This window comes from Talpa europaea (assembly GCF_964194135.1).
Source record: "Talpa europaea genome assembly, chromosome: 5".
In the NCBI taxonomy this organism is placed as follows: domain Eukaryota; kingdom Metazoa; phylum Chordata; class Mammalia; order Eulipotyphla; family Talpidae; genus Talpa; species Talpa europaea.
This window is the reverse complement of record NC_140071.1, coordinates 98,000,104-98,018,404: the sequence shown is the minus strand read 5'-3', so window position 1 is coordinate 98,018,404 and position 18,301 is coordinate 98,000,104. Positions and strand designations below refer to the sequence as shown.

Here is an 18,301-nt window from a genome sequence, read left to right as displayed (position 1 = left end):
AACTTGGAGTGTAATTATCACTAAAAAGAGAATACAGGAGGATTTCACCTCAAATGGGAGCTAAACACAATCAAGTTCTTTAATTGAAGGATGCCTGTTAAATGGGTGAGAACAAGAGACAATGCTGACTGTACCAGATAATTTGTCTTCTAGCTATAATTACAATGGGTACCACTGCGTTTCTGTAAATTAGGTATTGGGTCATAACAGTGACTTTTTAACTCCCAACACTTCTTTAGTACTTTACCTTTGGTTAAAGACCAAAATTTGACACCAACTCAACCCAATTAACCATTAACCCCGATCCTACCACACGGATGGCCGACACTGCTAGAGGGACTCTGGAAAGCCCACATATGTGAGAATGGGGTGCACTGTGTTCTTGAACTCTGGGAGCTCTTAGGAAATGTTTGGCAGCATCAATTACACTGTTTCTGTTAGTCTGACAGTCCTTGCTACTCCTGGCAAATATGTATCACATGCTGCCCTGGAACTTGAAGGTCATTCAACTGCAAAGGGATGAAAACTCAATTGCTGTGCCGGGCCCTGCCATTTGCTAAAAACCTCAAACACACAATTTGCACAGGTCCCAAGCTTCTACTTTACTGACACATTCTGCCTTTGGGCTACTCTCCAGCTATCTGTGCCACAGTGGTGGTAATTGCAATCTCTTCTACCCTTCGATGTAGTGATTAGACTTGGTGCTCTCAGCATCCATGCCTTCTTGTGCTCTCTGCCCTCTCCAGACTGCCATCCTCTGTGCCAGCGCTGTGTGGCTGATCTCCACCATACCAGGAGCATCTGCCTGAGGTGCCAGAATGCCCGCTACCTGTTGCTGGGGGACCATTGTGTTTCCACTTGCCCTTCTGGCTACTATGCAGAGAAAGGAGCTTGTAAAAGTGAGTAAGTGCTAACAGAGGAGCTGATGGGGCTCAAGAGCTTCCCTTTGGGGCAGATGCAGAAAAGGCTTGAACTTCCCAAGAGAACGGAGGCAAAAAGCACACTGTGGGACAATAAACCAGAGCAGCTCATGCTTTTAGTGTTGGGGCTTTAATTACTGGCTCTTGGGATATGGGTTTGGAAGGAGTTTGGCTTCATAGTTTCTCTTTGTGTCTGTTTTTCCCCCTGTAGAATGTCACTCCTCCTGCCGAACCTGCCAGGACAGAGGACCCTTCTCCTGTTCCTCGTGTGACTCCGACCTTGTTCTGACCCACCTTGGCACCTGCAGTACCACCTGCTTCCCAGGGCATTATCTTGATGACAACCGGGCTTGTCAGCGTAGGTTTTTAAACATAAACTTTCTCTTCCATGCTCTTCTGGGGTGATCAAAGGAAAGTGAAGTTTCTGTTTCCTTAGTCTCACTGGTGGCCTTTATTTTTATAAAAGGAAGAATTTTTTTTTAAGATTTATTTATTTATTTATTTATTTATTTATTTATTTATTTATTTATACAAGCACTGGGTACAGTCAGAAGCACGGGAGGGTGAGAGAATTCACCAGAGCCAGAGCGGGGAACAGAACAGGCAGAATGACGAAATACACTGCTGAGGGCAACAGCGGGCAGCAGGAGAGGTCTGTCGCGCTGTGTGGGACCCTCGCCTGGGGCCGGGATCGAACCGGCACTGCAGAAACCACGGGCAGCTTCGCAGCCCAGTGCTGAACCACTGCACCACCAGGGAAGGCCCCAAAGGAAGAAATTTAATCTGCAAAGGCATATGGAAGCCATAAGAGATTATAATTCAGATATTAGCCTATTTGGAAGGGCTGGGGTGGGAATCCCCTCCATAAGTACCAGCTGTGTGACCTTAAGCCAGTCTTTTAACCTCTCCGTTCTCTAGTTGTCTAACTTGAAAATTAAAGTATTAGCCTGTTTCACTTTTTTGGTTTCTCTCAACAATTCAATTCCAAGATCCTGAGCAGAGAGTAGAATTTATTCTGGTACACAATCAGTGACCTAATTCTCTGGATTTAATTTGTTTTTGACATGTGTTTGTTGTATATTGACAATGTGCAAGGCTTGAAATGCTATAAAGCTTTCAGTTTCTGCCCAAACAGTAGTTATTTTGTCTCCCATGAAAGTCACTTGTAAAGATGTCTTACTTCTCAAATAAGTCAAAATATGAGTAATTACCCCAGTTATGCACAAACAAAGAGGTTCGATAAATTAGGGAAAGGGCAAATGTGAGTGCAAAAGCAAGAAATCCTTCACAGATGAAGGAACATTTTGAGATAGGCTGAGGCGGCTTACTTTGGTAACTAACATGTCATTTGCAAAAAACAAACAAACAAAAACCCAGTGTATTACACTGTCTCCTTTTGAAAGTGACAGCTAACAAATACAGTGCTGGTATTTCAATTCTGTGTCCCAAGAAGTACCATGTTAAAGGAACTATTGAGGAGTAGTTAGGAGGTGGTCTCTGTAGTCAGCTGACTAAAATTCTAATCCCACTTACTAGCTTTATGACCTTAAACAAGTAAATTAACTTCTAGGACTCATTTTTATTTTTGGTAAAGGGACATTATAGTAGTACCAACATCTAATGTTATTGCATGAAGCACAGACCCTAGCTGAGAATAAGCTTTCAGTATAGATTAGCTATTGTTATCATCATCTGGAATGAGAAGCAAATCAAGCAGAAAAAGACAATTCAATTTTATAGATAGAAAGATATTACTGTTAGTTTATTGAGACGCCTGCAAGGATTTGCATTTGAAATGAAGTTATATGGAACTTACTGTTTTGCATCATCTGTTGAAATACCAGAGATAAAAATACTTTTTAACCAATGAAAAGATTTCTATGCTTTTGCAATAAAAACTTTGCTTGGTATATATCAACTGTCTGCCAGAATCTGTAGATTCTATAACACAAGAGACACAAATGAAATACTTGCATGTTCTATTCAAGAGCAAGAGAATATTGGTAGAGAAATAGTGACTTAGATTTATTAGGCTCTTCACAGAAGTGGAATCACAGAAATAAAAGTTCAAAAGAAAAAAATAGAATCTCTTATATGGAGTATAGGTGACAAAAATACATTGCATTGAAATATTTCTCTTCTGGAAGATTTTGCATTGGTGAATGGTGATCTCTGCTCAAATGCATTTCCTCTGCTACCATGTAAATAGGATTTTATAGACTATGTCAGTGGACTTAAGACTCCTTTATAACCAAGATGAGAAAGCATACATTGTACAACAATTCAAAGAATGATGTAAAAATATATTGAATAAAAATTTAAAAGTAAATAAATAAATAAAACCATGACACATAAAGGGGAAAAAATCCTTTAACTTTAGTCCTTTCCTAAAGCTTAATTTTCATTCTTTCCAATTTTGGCTAATGTGTATCTCTAAATTGGAATATTTGACTTTCTAGTATATATAAAAAAGTCAACACTGCCCCTTTCAAATGCTCATCATTATAGTCAATTACAGCTGACAGTTTTAGAAATTGTGCAACAAAGGAGATTTAAGGAATTATAATCAGTATTAAAGGGAGGCATAATCACTATAATATAGAAGAAAGAGCTGAAGAGTCTAGATTATAGTCACAGAAACCTTTAGAAATTATAAACTGAAATCTAAAATTTAAGGATGACCGCTTGAGGCAGGAACTTTAAAAAAAGAGATAATAAATGAGGTTCTTGAACTCATCGTGCTTCAGATTAGGAGAGAACCCCAGGCTACCCAAGCCAGTCTTGTACCCAGTGCAGAGGCTCTTTCTTTCTTTTTCTTTTTTTTTAGATTTATTTATTTATTTAAACAAGAACCAGGGTACAGGCCAGATCTGTGGGAGGGTGAGAGGATTCACCAGAGACAAAGTGGGAAACAGAACAGGCAGACTGAAGAAATACACTGCTGAGGGGAGCAGCAGGCGCCACAGAAGAGGTCTGCCACGCCATGTTGGATCCTCGCTGGCCAGCCGGGATCAAACTGGTGGTGCAGAGGCCGCGGACAGCTTCACAGCGCAGTGCTCAACTGCCTGTGCCATCAGGGGAGACCTCAGAGGCTCTTTCTTGCTCTCACTCACAGACTTCTACAGATGAGGAAGAAAGCCAGTTCCATTGTTGCGGGGCAATAAGTGGTGTGGTTGTTTAACAGTTCTTTCTCACTGACACCAGAATTTCCTCTGGAGCAATACAGAACAAATCTTCCTCATTCTCATGACTGCCTTCAAAGTTTGAAATTAACTGTCATTTCCCACTCAAATTTCTCACCTCCAGGCAGAACTGGAGTTAATAGAGTATTTAAGCAGAGTTAGGTGACCATGTCTCAGGGCTGCTGTAGAAAACAAGCCTGTTTAAGAGGGAGGATGGAATTTATTAACCATGAAGACCCTCTTAAAGAATGGCTTAGCACATCCCTGCTTGCTTTTCTGGTTTCTCATCCACTCCCCACCTTCACTGTCCCTTTTGGCATTTTCTATGGGGTCACTGACCTCAGAACTACACATGCATTTCCAGATGCGGTCACACCAGCACGACTATAAGAGGACCACTACCCTGTGTACTTTTAATATCTTAAGGTGGAGAAAATGCTCCTTATTCAGATTCCTCTGGAGATGGATGTATTGGTTTGTGCAGAACTGCTCTGAGTGAGACCAGATCATTTGTGGATTCCCTTGGATTGGGATGAGGTTAGATGAAAGAGGAATAAGGGTTCAAATAGACATTGTGGGAGCATCCTGTTCCTCAGTGAGGCATGACTGTGTCCCTCCCAAAAGTCTTCTATAGTTTCAAAATATTCAGTATGAATCTACTTCTTTTGAAAGTCAGTGAAAGAAGACTGAGTTATATATGGAAGTAACAAAGGAGACTGAAAAGCTACTTAGAAGGACTCAAGGACTGGAGGGTAAACAGAAACTTGAAGAAGTTAACTACAAGAAACTGTCAGCTCTCACTCCAGCCTGAGGAATTGACACTTGGATCTAGTTTTCTGCAACTGCATGTCAGCAAGTGGGTCAGCTGACACTTATACTACAATAGGGTTCTTTAGCTTAAGATTATGTTAGCTACTTTAGGGTCCATATCACACTTATAGTAAACTTTTAATCAACTGAAAGGCTTAAATCACTTTTTGTGGGAACTGCTGTCTAAATCGGTCTTCCATATGCTCTATCTGTACATTGAATTATAGAATATAAATGCAGTTTACTTATAGTTTGCTTATTTCATCTAATTACTTTAAGTTTATTACTTCAATTTGCTAAAGTAAGTTTGGATTGTTTTTCCAGCTGGTGAAACTTAATTATGTGCGTTTTCAAAGAGAATGTGGCATATTTAAATATTATTATCATGATCTGTTGTTTTCATTAAAGCCATTAATAAAATATTGATAAAGTAAACAATTAAGATTTGATCATAATACTCTATCAAAGACAATGTTTTAAACAATTTCAAAGATTTAGTTGTCACTTTTGAGAAACATTTCAGTCATCTTTAAAGCCATCTACAACGAGGCCCTACCTCATTTTTAATTCTCAACTCTACCCTTAGGATCTTTGTCAAGCACATCCCCAAAATTAATATGCACCATGTGTACAAATCCTGATCCAAAAAGAATAAAAATTTAGTCTCATATAAATTTCCAACAATTAAAATTTCTTTTCTAATTATTTCCAAATTCTCTGTTTGAAAATCCAATCTAGGATTTTCCTGGAATATTTAATTACCAATCTACATAATCTTGTGAATATTTATACCAATGGTTTTCCTTGTAGGTGAATCAGGAAAACTTTTTCTTTTACAGGGAAGAAGTTTTCCTATACTGTGCTCATGCTTTGATAGCCCATAGATCTAAAACTCACATGATCTCTCTCTAGACTTTTCCTCTGACACACACTTAAAGAAGATTTCAGAGTAGAACAGAGATGCTAGCATTTGAGTATATATAATTGCAGCATCTGGTTTCTTTCATTTATGATTAGTGCTTATTGAACACCTATAATTTGATAAATAACCAGCGAGGTGCTGGAGACTACTGCAAAGAACAAAACAAACCTGATTCTTTACTTTCAGGAAGCTCATAGCTTAAAAGATACAGATGTTAAATAACCACCTAGATAAAAATCCTCGTGTTTGGCATGAAAGGTATGTGTAGAGAGTTAGAAGAATTGTAACTGGGAGACTGCTCCAGACTAGAGAGCAAAAGAAGATCCTTTTTTTAAAAACATTAATTATATTTTACATCATTGTTCATTTTTGTATAATGTATGCTTTTTCCTCTCAGGTGGAAAATATTTCCACCACCAATTCACCCATGCACCATCGCCATAGTCCTTTGTACTATTCCCGCCCCTGTTTTAATTCCTTTTCCTCTCTCCTTTTGAAGAATGATCCCTTACTCAGTTCCCCTAAAGGAAGATCCTCTTAAAGAATGAGTAAGAGTTTGTCAAGAGACTTAGAGATTATATTGAGATATTTTGAATAAGTATATTAAAATTTCTAGGTAGAAAATATGGAGGGAATGATGGAGAAGCTGTAGCTGCAAAGGTGATGGCTGGAAATTTTCCAGGATTAAAGGAAGATACAAGTTCGTAGGTGAAAGTGTCCTTTTAAACCTGAGCAATATAAATTTTAAAAATTACTTGGGTGGATACATGGGAAGAAGAATGCAGGGAGGCCACACTGGATCTGGGGAATCAGGTTGGGAACTAGGATAGTAGTCCAGCAGAGATGATGACAGATTGATGTGCTGGCATTTGTGGATATGGAAAAAGCAAAAAGTTCTGGGAATGATATAAGAGACTTTGAATAAATAGGATCTCATGAGTGATTTGATTAGGAGACAGAGAGTGGTGTCAAGATGGACTCCAAGGTTTAACAACTGAGTGGATGGAGAAGTAACAGTTGTCAGATTAGAGAAGCGTAATCACATCTGGGGATCATCCCTGAAAGCCTGAGTTAAGTGCCTCCTAAGAACTACAGCTGGACAGATCACTTAGCAGGTCACCTTTAAGTCCTTTGTGTCTTAAAATATGGGATTTCCTGGGCTCCACAATGAAGCTGATGCCTAATCATAATCTTTGCTTTCCATAAAAATCTGAATCTACACAATGAACTAAATAAAGATCTTGCTTCCTTAAAAATAAATTTAAATATAACTGTAGACTTATTCTAGAGATCTTGGAGTACATATAAATTCTGTTGCTGAATCACAGGATAGTTTGGATGTGGGGTTTCTGTTTTTCAGCTATAATTTATCTTTTCTGGAAAATATGATTACCCTTTTTATTTTGGAAAATAAGACTAACCTTTTCTATTTTTGTTCATCATAGGGGAGGTTTATGAGCCATCAATAAACTACAGGTTGGATCAGGGCTTTGTTCCTTTGCAGCATCTGTCTAGGTTTGATCAGTGCGTCAGTATTTGCAATTGTAATCATCTGGTCATTTTCTTTTCCTATCTGCTCAGCATGCAATGCACAGTGTAGAAGCTGTGATTCACAGGCCAGCTGTACCTCCTGCCGAGATCCAAACAAGGTCCTGCTCTTTGGAGAATGTCAGTATGAGAGCTGTGCCCCACAATACTATCTTGACTTCTCCACCAACACATGCAAAGGTAAAGCTCTTCCTGAATTGTATAGCATTTCTTTCACTGGGCTATGCCCCTTTCCTCTGGTTGTCCACACTGAGAAAATAGCAGAAATTATGTATAACCAGACACTATGTATATATGTATATATTAATTCATTAATATATTTATTAAGCAAATATTTTTGAGTACCTACTTTGTGCAAGACCCTATGCAAGGTATTATAACTAGACTAAAGATGACATACTGGAACCCCTTCTATTTCTATTTGGCCCTAAATGTTCTTGACCCACCTAAATATTCCAGTGCGTTAAACTGTTAAATATTTGTCTTTTAAAAATTAAAAAAAAAACCTTACAAATAAAAATGGAGATTTTTAGTTTCTTTTGAGCAAATCTGGCAATATTGGATTTAAATCCCACAATGCAGCAGTGGGGTGGAGATGAGTGGCTGTTGTCTGAGCAAATCTCTTCTATTGCTGCAGCCCCCCACCAGTTCCTACTTTACTACATGAACCTATTTAAAAGATTCTCGTTACCTTTCTGAGCCCTGAAGGCAATTGCATTTACAATTTGAGATTGCTAGATGCTGGGCTTAATGAAAACAGGAGTTGTGTCTGATTTGTCTTCTCTGCTGAACATACTTAACTGAGTGAAGACATAGACCCTGTCTGCAAGGAGGTTATAGGCAGTAATGTCAAAACCAAGTACCTTTTCCCTTGTTCTTTGGTGGTTGGGGTTCTTGGGGGCATGTGCTCTTGAAAGACAGTGCTCCTGGGGAAAAGAAAGTGAAAGAGCAGGTTTTCCCCACTTCTGTTCCATATCCCTTCTCCATTCCTCCATCCCATGCTTGTTCTGCCAGAGGAGCTAGGGCTCAGATATGAAGATCAAGCCTCTGTCAAGTAAACTTGAAATGCTTTAAGGCTTTGCAAAATCGCGCACTTTCCATTCCAAGAAATTCTGCTGGCTTTGTCAACTTAGGTGGTCTGCTGTGCTCAAGACCACAGAAACTTTTCTATTTTTTCCCTTCTAACCAATGGTTGTCAGTTTGCAGTGAAAAACAAGATTATTGCAAGTCCTCCCTGTTGTAAATGATTTCATAACTATGCTGGCAATTTTCAAGGTTCTGTGTTAGTCATTCTCCCTCAGGACTGATTCAGCGAAATAAATGAGTGAGATTAACTTTATAAATCTTCTTGAAACATGTGTACTGTCTTGCACATTTACCTGCTTCTCTGGGACTTAGAAATACTGCATCAAGAAACAGAGAAAGGCGAGTAATAAAAGGGTTCCCCAGCTTCTCAGTGAGGGGCCAGGGGATAAGGCAGTACTGCATGGAGATTTGTTCTCAAAAAAAGCAATGTGGCAGCAAACATTTATTAAGCTGCTACTATGTGCCAGGCATTGTGCTAAGTTCTTAAATTCATTATTTCATTTAATTTTCACAGTAGCCTTATGGAATAGGTGGTATTCTTCTCCCTGTTTAACAGATAAGGAAACTAAGACTCAAAACGTTTGTGGAAGTTATGTGAAATATGCAGATAGAAAGTGATGAAGCCAGGAAATCCGAGAATGGAAACTCACTGGCTGTCCCATTTCCATGACTTGCTTACCCGCTAGAATTTTCATTCTCAAACATGAGTTTTCCAACTGTGTCAGGACCTGGGCCATGAAAAACAATAGCAACAACCACATCCATAGTCATCATAGTAACAGCACATTTTCTTGTGTCTCAGTCCCTGTGCCTGACTCCAGAGTTCTGATGTAGATCCTCATAGTCTGTATTTCTAACAACTCCCTTGGATTATTTGGGTGCACATCCAAGAGTGGAACCCACTAGACCATAAAGTCCTTGATGTCAGGTCTGCAGCTAACACTTACTAGCCCCATTCTGGGCTGTGCATCTTATAGATACATGTTGAGCAAGTGAACATGTGAGAGAGTTCTGCTCTCAATGAGATCTGCTGTTATTTCAATAAAACTTCTTTTCTAGATAGTTACTTTATGTTGTATTAAATCTTAACATGGTTATTTTTTTCTGCTGTGTTGGTCAACACCTATTTCTGAGAGGTAGCGCTGCGCAGCTATGGTCAGTGGTCACAGTCAACCTTCTTAGGTGCGGCCCGACATCCTTTACCCATGGACATTGAAGGAGGTCTGGATTAGGTTTGCAGAGGCAAATTGGACTACTCTTTATACTAGGGTTTATATGAAGATGCCGTAGCACAGAAATAAAAACACTGAAGCTCATGGAATTAGATGAAGTTGATCTGGCTCCTCAGCAGCCCCGCTTTTGACAAGCAGGCTCTGTGCGAGCATGGAGTGTATCTTATGTGTCCGTGTCTAACATAATTATCAAACACTGAACCCAGAGAAGCATTCAGGCTGCTACAAGCTGAGCCTGGTTAGGGCTCACTTATCTGACATCTCTCCTGTTGTCCTCATATTACCCCTTGTAGTGGCAGACAGTGTCCTCATAAATTAGCTGCTGGCACTGAGGGTGGTCAGAAAGGAAGCTGATCTCATTGGACTTTCTTCCTAGAGTGCGACTGGAGCTGCAGCGCGTGCAGTGGGCCTCTGAAGTCAGACTGCCTGCAGTGCATGGATGGCTACGTCCTCCAGGGCGGGGCCTGCGTGGAGCAGTGCTCATCAGCATTTTACCGGGACTCAGGGGTCTGCAAGAGTAAGTGGGACTCCTGCTCCACACCCATCCCAACTTCTTCCTCCTCTGATTTTTACTGCTCTGAGAGGGAGTCTATGTCTAGTTTCCCTTCTGTTTTTTTAATCCAATTTCTGGTTTCTGTGTTATAACAATAATCACCTCCTTTCCTTCTCTCCTGCCCAAATACAACATTTGTTAAAATTTAAAGTCAGTATGGGAATCTTGGGGGATATATGGTCAACTAAACAAGTGTGTTCTGACCATTGCTTTTGGAATTGGACAGACTTGTCCTCCAGATGGGGAGGTCTATGAATCATGACCTTTCTGAATAGAAAGACACAGTTATTCCACCGTCTACTTCTCATCACCCTCCATACCCCCGTATATCTCCTCATCATCTTTCACTGGCCCAGTGCCCCTCTGCCTCAGTTTAACAACACAAAATATTAAGATCCTGAAATACCAGAGTGCTCAGATCACATTCCTGGTTGAGTCATAAAAGACTACACTCAGGGAAACACTGCGGAGAGCTAAGCCCTGGCTATTAACAATAAGAATAACAGAAGAATAACAATGTCTAATATCTGTCAATTTATAGTTTGCATAGTAGTTTCCATTATTTAGCTTGATCTTTACCCAGGGAGCTGGGTGGGACAGTAAGTCTACTCCTATTTTATAGAAAAGAATAGAGGCTCCCAGAGGTCAAGTAAGTAACCCCAAAGTCCTTGAGGTCAGGTCTGCAGTCACCCAAGCATAACAGTAGTTATGCAAGAAGCCTGGCTCTGTGCCTGCTACCTTACTGCTTTGCCCTGCACACTAATGTTGGCAAGTAATATTGCCTCACTGCAGGCTAGGAGCCCCTTGGAATGCCATACATGATCCTCTTGACTTTTGTCTTTTAGGTTGTGGCAACCACTGTCTCCAGTGCCAAGGTCCCCATGAGTGTACCCGCTGTGATGAGCCATTTCTTCTCTTAGAAGCCCAGTGTGTCCAGGAATGTGGGAAGGGGTACTTTGCTGATCATACAAATCACAAATGCACAGGTAACTTGGCGATTGTGCCGGATTTTCTGGGGAAATAAGTGAAGGCAGCAAGTGTGTCAGGGGTACCAATTGTTAAGTGATTAGGAACAGAATGAAAACTCAGAGAACTTGGCTCAAGTAACTGATGGTTTCCCATGCACATCGCCAATTGCTAGTTAAATAGAATATAGGTGTGCAGGCCAATAATTCTCTTGCACAAATCAATATTGTCCCTACAGTTCTTTATGGAAACAAAGTCAATATTTTATGGAATATAAAGCTTATATTGAACTAAGGTGAGGTGTTCATTATGAGTAGGTCAGTCCTATTGATATAGACAAAGAATTTTCAGTGTGTAGACTAAATCACTGATGACCCCTCATATCGACACAATATCCTTGAAGAGTAGCCTATTTGGAGACAATTCAGTGAGACACAGTAAATATCATTATTAAACTAAAGTTAAACCCAAAGCTTTCATCACCTTGTCCTTTGAGTTATTCGTGAGAGTTCCCTTAGTTTGTTCTCATCATTTCTACCAAAATTTGGTGCCATGTGCCCCACTTTAAAGAATATTTGACACTTAATACTAATGCTCTCACATGATCCAGGCACAGAATTTTATATTTTATTCAATTTCCTTCATCTGTATTATCCACTTAATATTCACATTGACTTGGTAAAATATGGTAGACACTGTGAATCCTATTTACAAGTGGGGAAAAGGAGAGAGGCTTAAGGCATTAACAACATAAAATGAGATATTAAGCCCAAGTTTTCTGATCCCCGGCCTTAAACTGAATGGTGCCCCCTCTCTATAATAAAACTGTAACTAAGGAAGCAGAAATACTGGGTGGTAAACACACACTTTGTGGACTATTAAATTGATCCAAAGAAATAAGGCCTGTTCTTCTTTATATAGCATGTTCCTCCCCTCATATATGTAAAATAATGATAATCATGACAATAAACAATAACATATAAGTGGCAATGGTAGTAACAGTGCAGGTGAGTCCTTTTGTGTGCCAGGCACTCTTCCAGTTACTTCACATTATCACACATGTAATCATTCCAGTGATCATTTGCATTAGGTGCTATTACTAGCTCCATTTTTCAGACAAGAAAATTGCAGCAGATTATTGAAGAAACTTGTCCAAGGTCAACAGTGGGTACATGGTAGAGAAAGAAATGGTAACCAATACCCAGAAAGGGACTATTCCCTTAACCTTGTAAACTCTCTTACAAGTCAATATAGTTAATATAGTTAAATTTTTAAACAATCCATTTGCATGCAGTATTTTCAGAACACAGAGTATAAAGCAAGAGTGTGCCTCTCTATTTTGATTGCAGAAGTATATCAGCCCCCTATAAAAATTTATAAGAAGTTGTTGGAATTGTTTTGCTACAATTGAGAGCCATCTCGCTCTTCACTTCTCTACCAATGGTGACCTCTCCAGTGCTTGTGCCTATCCTGTGACTTGCTTTGTGTATCCTCTCTTTGGCAGCGTGCCCTCAAGGATGCTTGCAGTGCAGCCGTGGGGAACGGTGTCACCTCTGTGCCCATGGATTCTATCTGAAAAGTGGCCTTTGTGTTTCCAACTGTGTTCCTGGCTTCTCTGTCCATTCCGCAAATGAAACATGTGCTGGTAAGTGCTTCCCCTCTGATGGTCTAGTGAATCTGCTTGTAATTTCTCTATGTGATTGCTGAGTTTGCAGATACAATTGCCTCGTTTGATACAAAATGCAGACCTTCCATTTAGGAAAACCTCTGTGCTGCTATGGAATAAGAGATCATTTATAGAACTTGGAAAACTGGGAAAACATCTTTGGAAGGAATAAAGCAGTAATCTGTGTTTTAAAAATCACAATTATCAGTTCAGTAATTTGACAAAAAAGTTGTTTCTGATCTGGGCCTCCCTGATGGCACAAGGATAAGTCTGAGCGTTATCAAGCTATTGCCAGACACTGCACCAGGAGTTCAATCCCTGGCCAGGAGCTGACCCACATGGTATAGCAGACCGCTCCTGTTTTGTCCGCTGCTCCCCTCAATAGTGTATTTCAGTAGAGTTGGCTGTTCTGCTCCCCACTCTGTCTCTGGCAAATCCTTCCACTACCCATACCTCTGGCCTACATCCCAGTTCTTGTATGAATAAATAAATAAAAAGAATCTTAAAAAAAAATTGGTTCTGATCTATAGCCACTTTGTAGAAAATAACATACATACTTACAGATAAAATGTGTCATATTTATATAAACTCATACAGCTAATTATGCTGGGGTGCAATGGTGTTCACACTTTGTGTACACATTGGATATAAACTATAACTAAATAATGAAGCCTAATAATGAGTCTGCCCAGTTGCATTTATGCGTTTGCAGTGAACGGATTTTAAGCCACACTGTGTGCCACTGAGATGAAAGTAACACCCATCTATTGGCTCTACCCTTGTTCAAGACATGAATAGGGCCTCCCCTGGTGGTGCAGGCGGTTGAGCGCCATGCTATGAAGCTGTCCGCAGCCTCTGTAGTGCAGGTTTGATCCTGGCTGGCCGGTGAGGGTCCCACAGGTTGCCGCAGACCTCTCCTATCTCACGTGCTACTCTCCTCAGCAGTGTATTTCATCAGTCTGCCTGTTCTGTTCCCCACTCTGTCTCTGGTGAGTCTTCTCACCCTCCCACACATCTGACCTGTACCCCAGTTCTTGTATAATAAATAAATCTTAAAAAAAAAGACATGAATAGATGATTCACCTTAAACAACAAAGATAAGCTAATTTAAATTCAATCTTAATTTTAAATTTCAAAGGTTTATAGGTTAATGAAACTTAGGAGTTATAGCTGAACATCTCTTGGCTTTGAGGGTCCTTCATCAGTAACATGAGGCATGTTTTAACACCTGCAGTCAGTCGTATTTTCTAACTGTCCAACCTCTAAAGATATTAAGGCTTCCCATGGGAAAAATATCTTTAGCTTATTTTATTGGGATCCTTCAAGATACACCAACTAATTGAGAGTTACATTATTCCTCTTTGGAAGAAATACAAGTTAACTGGCTAAAATGAATTCCAATTTCATTAGCTTAATCTTACAGTAGAAGTTGTTTCCCTAAACTTGCCATTTCCAAACTGTCCTGTCTGATTTACTTTGTAGTAGGAAACACTATCAACTAAAGAATTAAAGTCCAGGCAAACAACTTGCAGGGGACAGGATCAATTCCACATCATCAATTAGATGTTTCCTATGGACAGAGATTGTAAAAATTTAAAATAGTGTATATGTTTCACATGAATTCTGATATCTTACTTCATTAAATCACTGATACTTTTTTAGAAAATGGTATAGTTACTCACCCTTTTCCTGCCCTTGGTGGGTCTGATAGTCAGTTCTGACCTGTATTAGGAAAGGACTGTGGTTCTCAAACCTGCTGGCTTTTTAGGATTACCAGAGGAGCTTATAAAATCACAGAGACCTACCCCAAACATCTAAGTCAGAATCTCTGGGAATCTGAGTGATAGAACCCAAGTTTCAGTATCGTTCTAACAGATCCCTCGTTGATTCTTTATTATTATTGTTGTTGTTGTTGTTGTTTATATAGTTCACATATAGAAGTCACCCTCTAGAGTATATAATTCACATAGTTCCACAGTCATCATCACTGTCTAATTCTAGGACATTTAACTACCCTAAAGAGAAATCAAACCACCATCAGCAGTCTTTCTTCATTGCCCCCTTATCACAGCTCCTGGGAACCACTGATCTAGTTTCTGCCTCTATGGATTCTAGGCATTGCACATAAATGGAATCATACAATATGTAGACTTTTATGTCTGACTTCATTCAATATTTTCAACGTTCAGCCATGTCAGAGCATATAACAGTGAATCATTTCTTCTTCTGATTGAATAATATTCCATAGTTTGGATATACCACATTTGTTTATACATTAAGGAAATGATGGATATATGAGTTGTTTCCACTTTTGAGCTATTATGAATAATACTGCTGTGGATGATAATGTATAAAGTTTTGTGTGGATTTATGTTTTCAGTTCTCTTGAGTATATGCCTAATGTGGAATAGTTGGGTCATATGGTAGTTCCATGTTTTATTGTTTGAACAATTGCCAGACTGTTTTCCCAAGCTACTCCCCCATTTTTACATTCTTATCAGCCATGTATGTGCATTCTAATTTCTCAGCATCTTTAGGAATGCTTTTTATTTACCTCCTTCATGGATGTGCTTCACATTTGTGGTTTTGGCTTGCATTTCCCTGTCAACTAATGATTTTGAGCACCTTTTTATGCCAGGATGTGTGTGTGTGTGCGCGCGCATGTGTGTGTGTTGTGTGTGTGTGTGAAAGAGATATACCTATTCAAATTCTTTAGCTATTTTTATTTTTTTAAGATTTATTTATGTATCATACAAGAACTGGGGTACAGGCCAGAGGTGTGGGGGGTGAAAGGATTCACCAGATACAGAGTGAAGAACAGAACAGGCAGATTGACTGCATACATTGCTGAGAGAGCAGGGGTGAGACAGGAGTGGTGTGCTGTACCATGTGAGTTGCTCCCTGGCCAGCCAGGGATAGAAATCGTGCTGCAGAGGCTGAGGATAGCTTCATAGGTTGAATCTTAACCCATGTGCCACCAGGGAGGCTCTCTTTGGCTATTTTTAAATAAGGTTATTTGTCTCTCATTGAGTTGTAAGAATTCTTTATATATTTTGAATACAGGACTCTTTTCAGATATATGTTTTGCAAATATTTTCTCCAATTCTATGGGTTATCTTTACACTTTTTTGCTGGTGTCTTTTGAAGCACATAAGCATTTAATTTTAATGATTTCCAATTTATCTATTTTTGTCACTTTGCTTTTGGTGTTTCAGCTCAGGAAGCATTGCCTAAATCAAGATCACATAGTTGAACTTTGAAATCCTGTGTTATCCTTATGTGCATCTTGCTAAGAGCCCCTGGATTGTAAGGAGGCTTATGGTGTACGTAGCCTGGATTCTGATCATTGTTACTCTGAATGAACATTACAAATCTGTTCCTTAAAAAAAAGAAGGCCTAATTAGTGAATTTACCAAGCTTGACCTTTGGTTTTACATGTTTTTCCAGACAAAGTACATACTCCTAGTCTTCATGTGAATGGTTCCCTCACCCTTGCGATTGGTTCAATGAAGGTCCTGGATTTTGCCCTCCTGAATGTCCAAGACCAGGGAGGCAGGGTGGAAGACCTCCTGTTCCATGTCGTGAGCACTCCCACCAATGGTCAGTTAGTGCTCTCAAGGAATGGAAAAGAGACGCAGCTCGACAAGGCTGGCCATTTTAGCTGGAAAGATATGAAGGAGAAAAAAGTTCGTTTTGTGCACAGCAAAGAAAAACCCAGGTGAATTGTGTTCTGTTATTTCCCTCCCACCCCTTTTCCAGTGCTTTCCCCCTTCCACTTCCAATAGCCATCCCTTCTCTTCTGGGGAAGATCGATACTCCACAAATGCCAAATGCTTTCAGCTGCTTGTCATCATTTCACTGTAATTGCTGAGAGAGCGTGCTTCTGTTCAAGGCATTTTCTTTTTAACACATAATTATGAGTAGTTCTCTGATGTGACAGGAAAGTTCCTAGTACAAGTACCCAGTATTTTGGGCCAGCAGAAACAAAATTGGATATATACCCAGATGTTCCAGCTGCTTCTTCAACATTAAGGTGATATACTGGGAGAAGGGAGTGGCTGAAAGATGGAGTACCCACTTTTCAAGATCTCATGTAGTTCCCAGAATTTCAGAGTTGGAAGTGAACAAGAGACACTGTTAACTTTTTATTATCCATGGGATTAATCATGGTTAGTTGTTAGGCCTGATCCAGTTTTCCCATATGCCTAGCACACTTCTGGCTGTGTTCCCCACCCCAGCAGACATGTATTTCATGAATGCAATTGAATGTTAACACAATCCAAGCAAATATTGCCATGTAATTAGCAGAGTATATATCCTAAACAGAAATTGGAGAACACACCCTAAAGATTAGCCTCTTGGGTGATCCTTCACCCTGCTCTGCTTTATTAGTGCAGAATATTCAGAGAAGTTAATAACACAGTGAATATTTCCTACTGTCACTATTAGAGATTTTATTTAAGGTGGGAGAAAAGTAGAAGACACTTCCTTTATTGCAGTTCTGAGCTGATGATGCCAGTTTTTTCAAAGCATCATTTACAGGAATAAGAACAAATACCATTTATTGACTGCTAACTTTGAGCCAGGTTCTATGTCAGGCACTGTGTGTGAATTGTGTATATTTATGTTCCCAGTCCACAGACAGGCCAACTAAGGAGCTGAGAGTGTAAGTAATCATGCCCTAGCTCCCATCCTATGTGGGCACGGAGCTGAAACTCCAATACCCAACTCTCTAATTCCATAGCCCATGGCTGCAGCAACTATGGTTTCTGCCCCCCTTCAAGTACTAGGATTATAGACATGTTTCCATGCTCAGGGCAGAAAAGATTATTGCAGAGAGAAGCATACTACAGAAATGCAGCAGAAAAGCCCTAGTGTTTGATGCCATAGAACCATTCTTCAAATTTGTGCTCCATTTCCTGTATTCATTTTGCTGCAATTCCCAATTCATTTTGCTGTAGTTCCCAAGTGATTGCATCTCTCTCACTCTCTCTCACTCTCTCTCTCATACACACACACACACACACACACACACACACACGCTTCCATACCTGCAGTCTTGGAGTCACTTGTGAAAAATGTAAAGCTGTCAGCTTTGAACCCCTAAGTGGGACAAATAATGACAACTGCTAGGGAATTCCTTCAGTACTCTTTATTTTTTGGTACTCATTTTGATACTCCATTTTCTTTATTTTAAAATTTAAACAAAAGAATGATAAAGTAAAATAAGGTTGGTAGAAATTCATGAAAAAAAGAAAGTCAAAGGAGTTTTTGAGTGATACAAAAATAAAGGCACAACCTGCCACACCAATTTGTGCATTTGTTTTCCTCCCTGAAAACACTGACCATGATTCTTTAGGATTGGGAAGGGGATTTTGAGAGGGGATTTCGGGAGGGGATTGATGGTTGGCATATC

At 39.7% G+C, this 18,301-nt stretch overlaps 1 protein-coding gene across 1 annotated transcript in view; it reads left to right on the top strand.

Moving 5' to 3' along the window:
* Window positions 1–18,301, top strand: part of FRAS1 (Fraser extracellular matrix complex subunit 1) — a gene marked incomplete at its 3' end in the record, with an annotated part of 442,801 nt that overhangs the window by 283,697 nt on the left and 140,803 nt on the right. Inside the window, exons 21-27 of the mRNA XM_084232972.1 lie at window positions 747–899; window positions 1,132–1,278; window positions 7,416–7,562; window positions 10,077–10,217; window positions 11,099–11,239; window positions 12,724–12,864; window positions 16,333–16,603. Of these exons, the coding sequence (XP_084089098.1) occupies window positions 747–899; window positions 1,132–1,278; window positions 7,416–7,562; window positions 10,077–10,217; window positions 11,099–11,239; window positions 12,724–12,864; window positions 16,333–16,603 (1,141 nt within the window). The remainder of the gene's footprint in view (window positions 1–746; window positions 900–1,131; window positions 1,279–7,415; window positions 7,563–10,076; window positions 10,218–11,098; window positions 11,240–12,723; window positions 12,865–16,332; window positions 16,604–18,301) is intronic.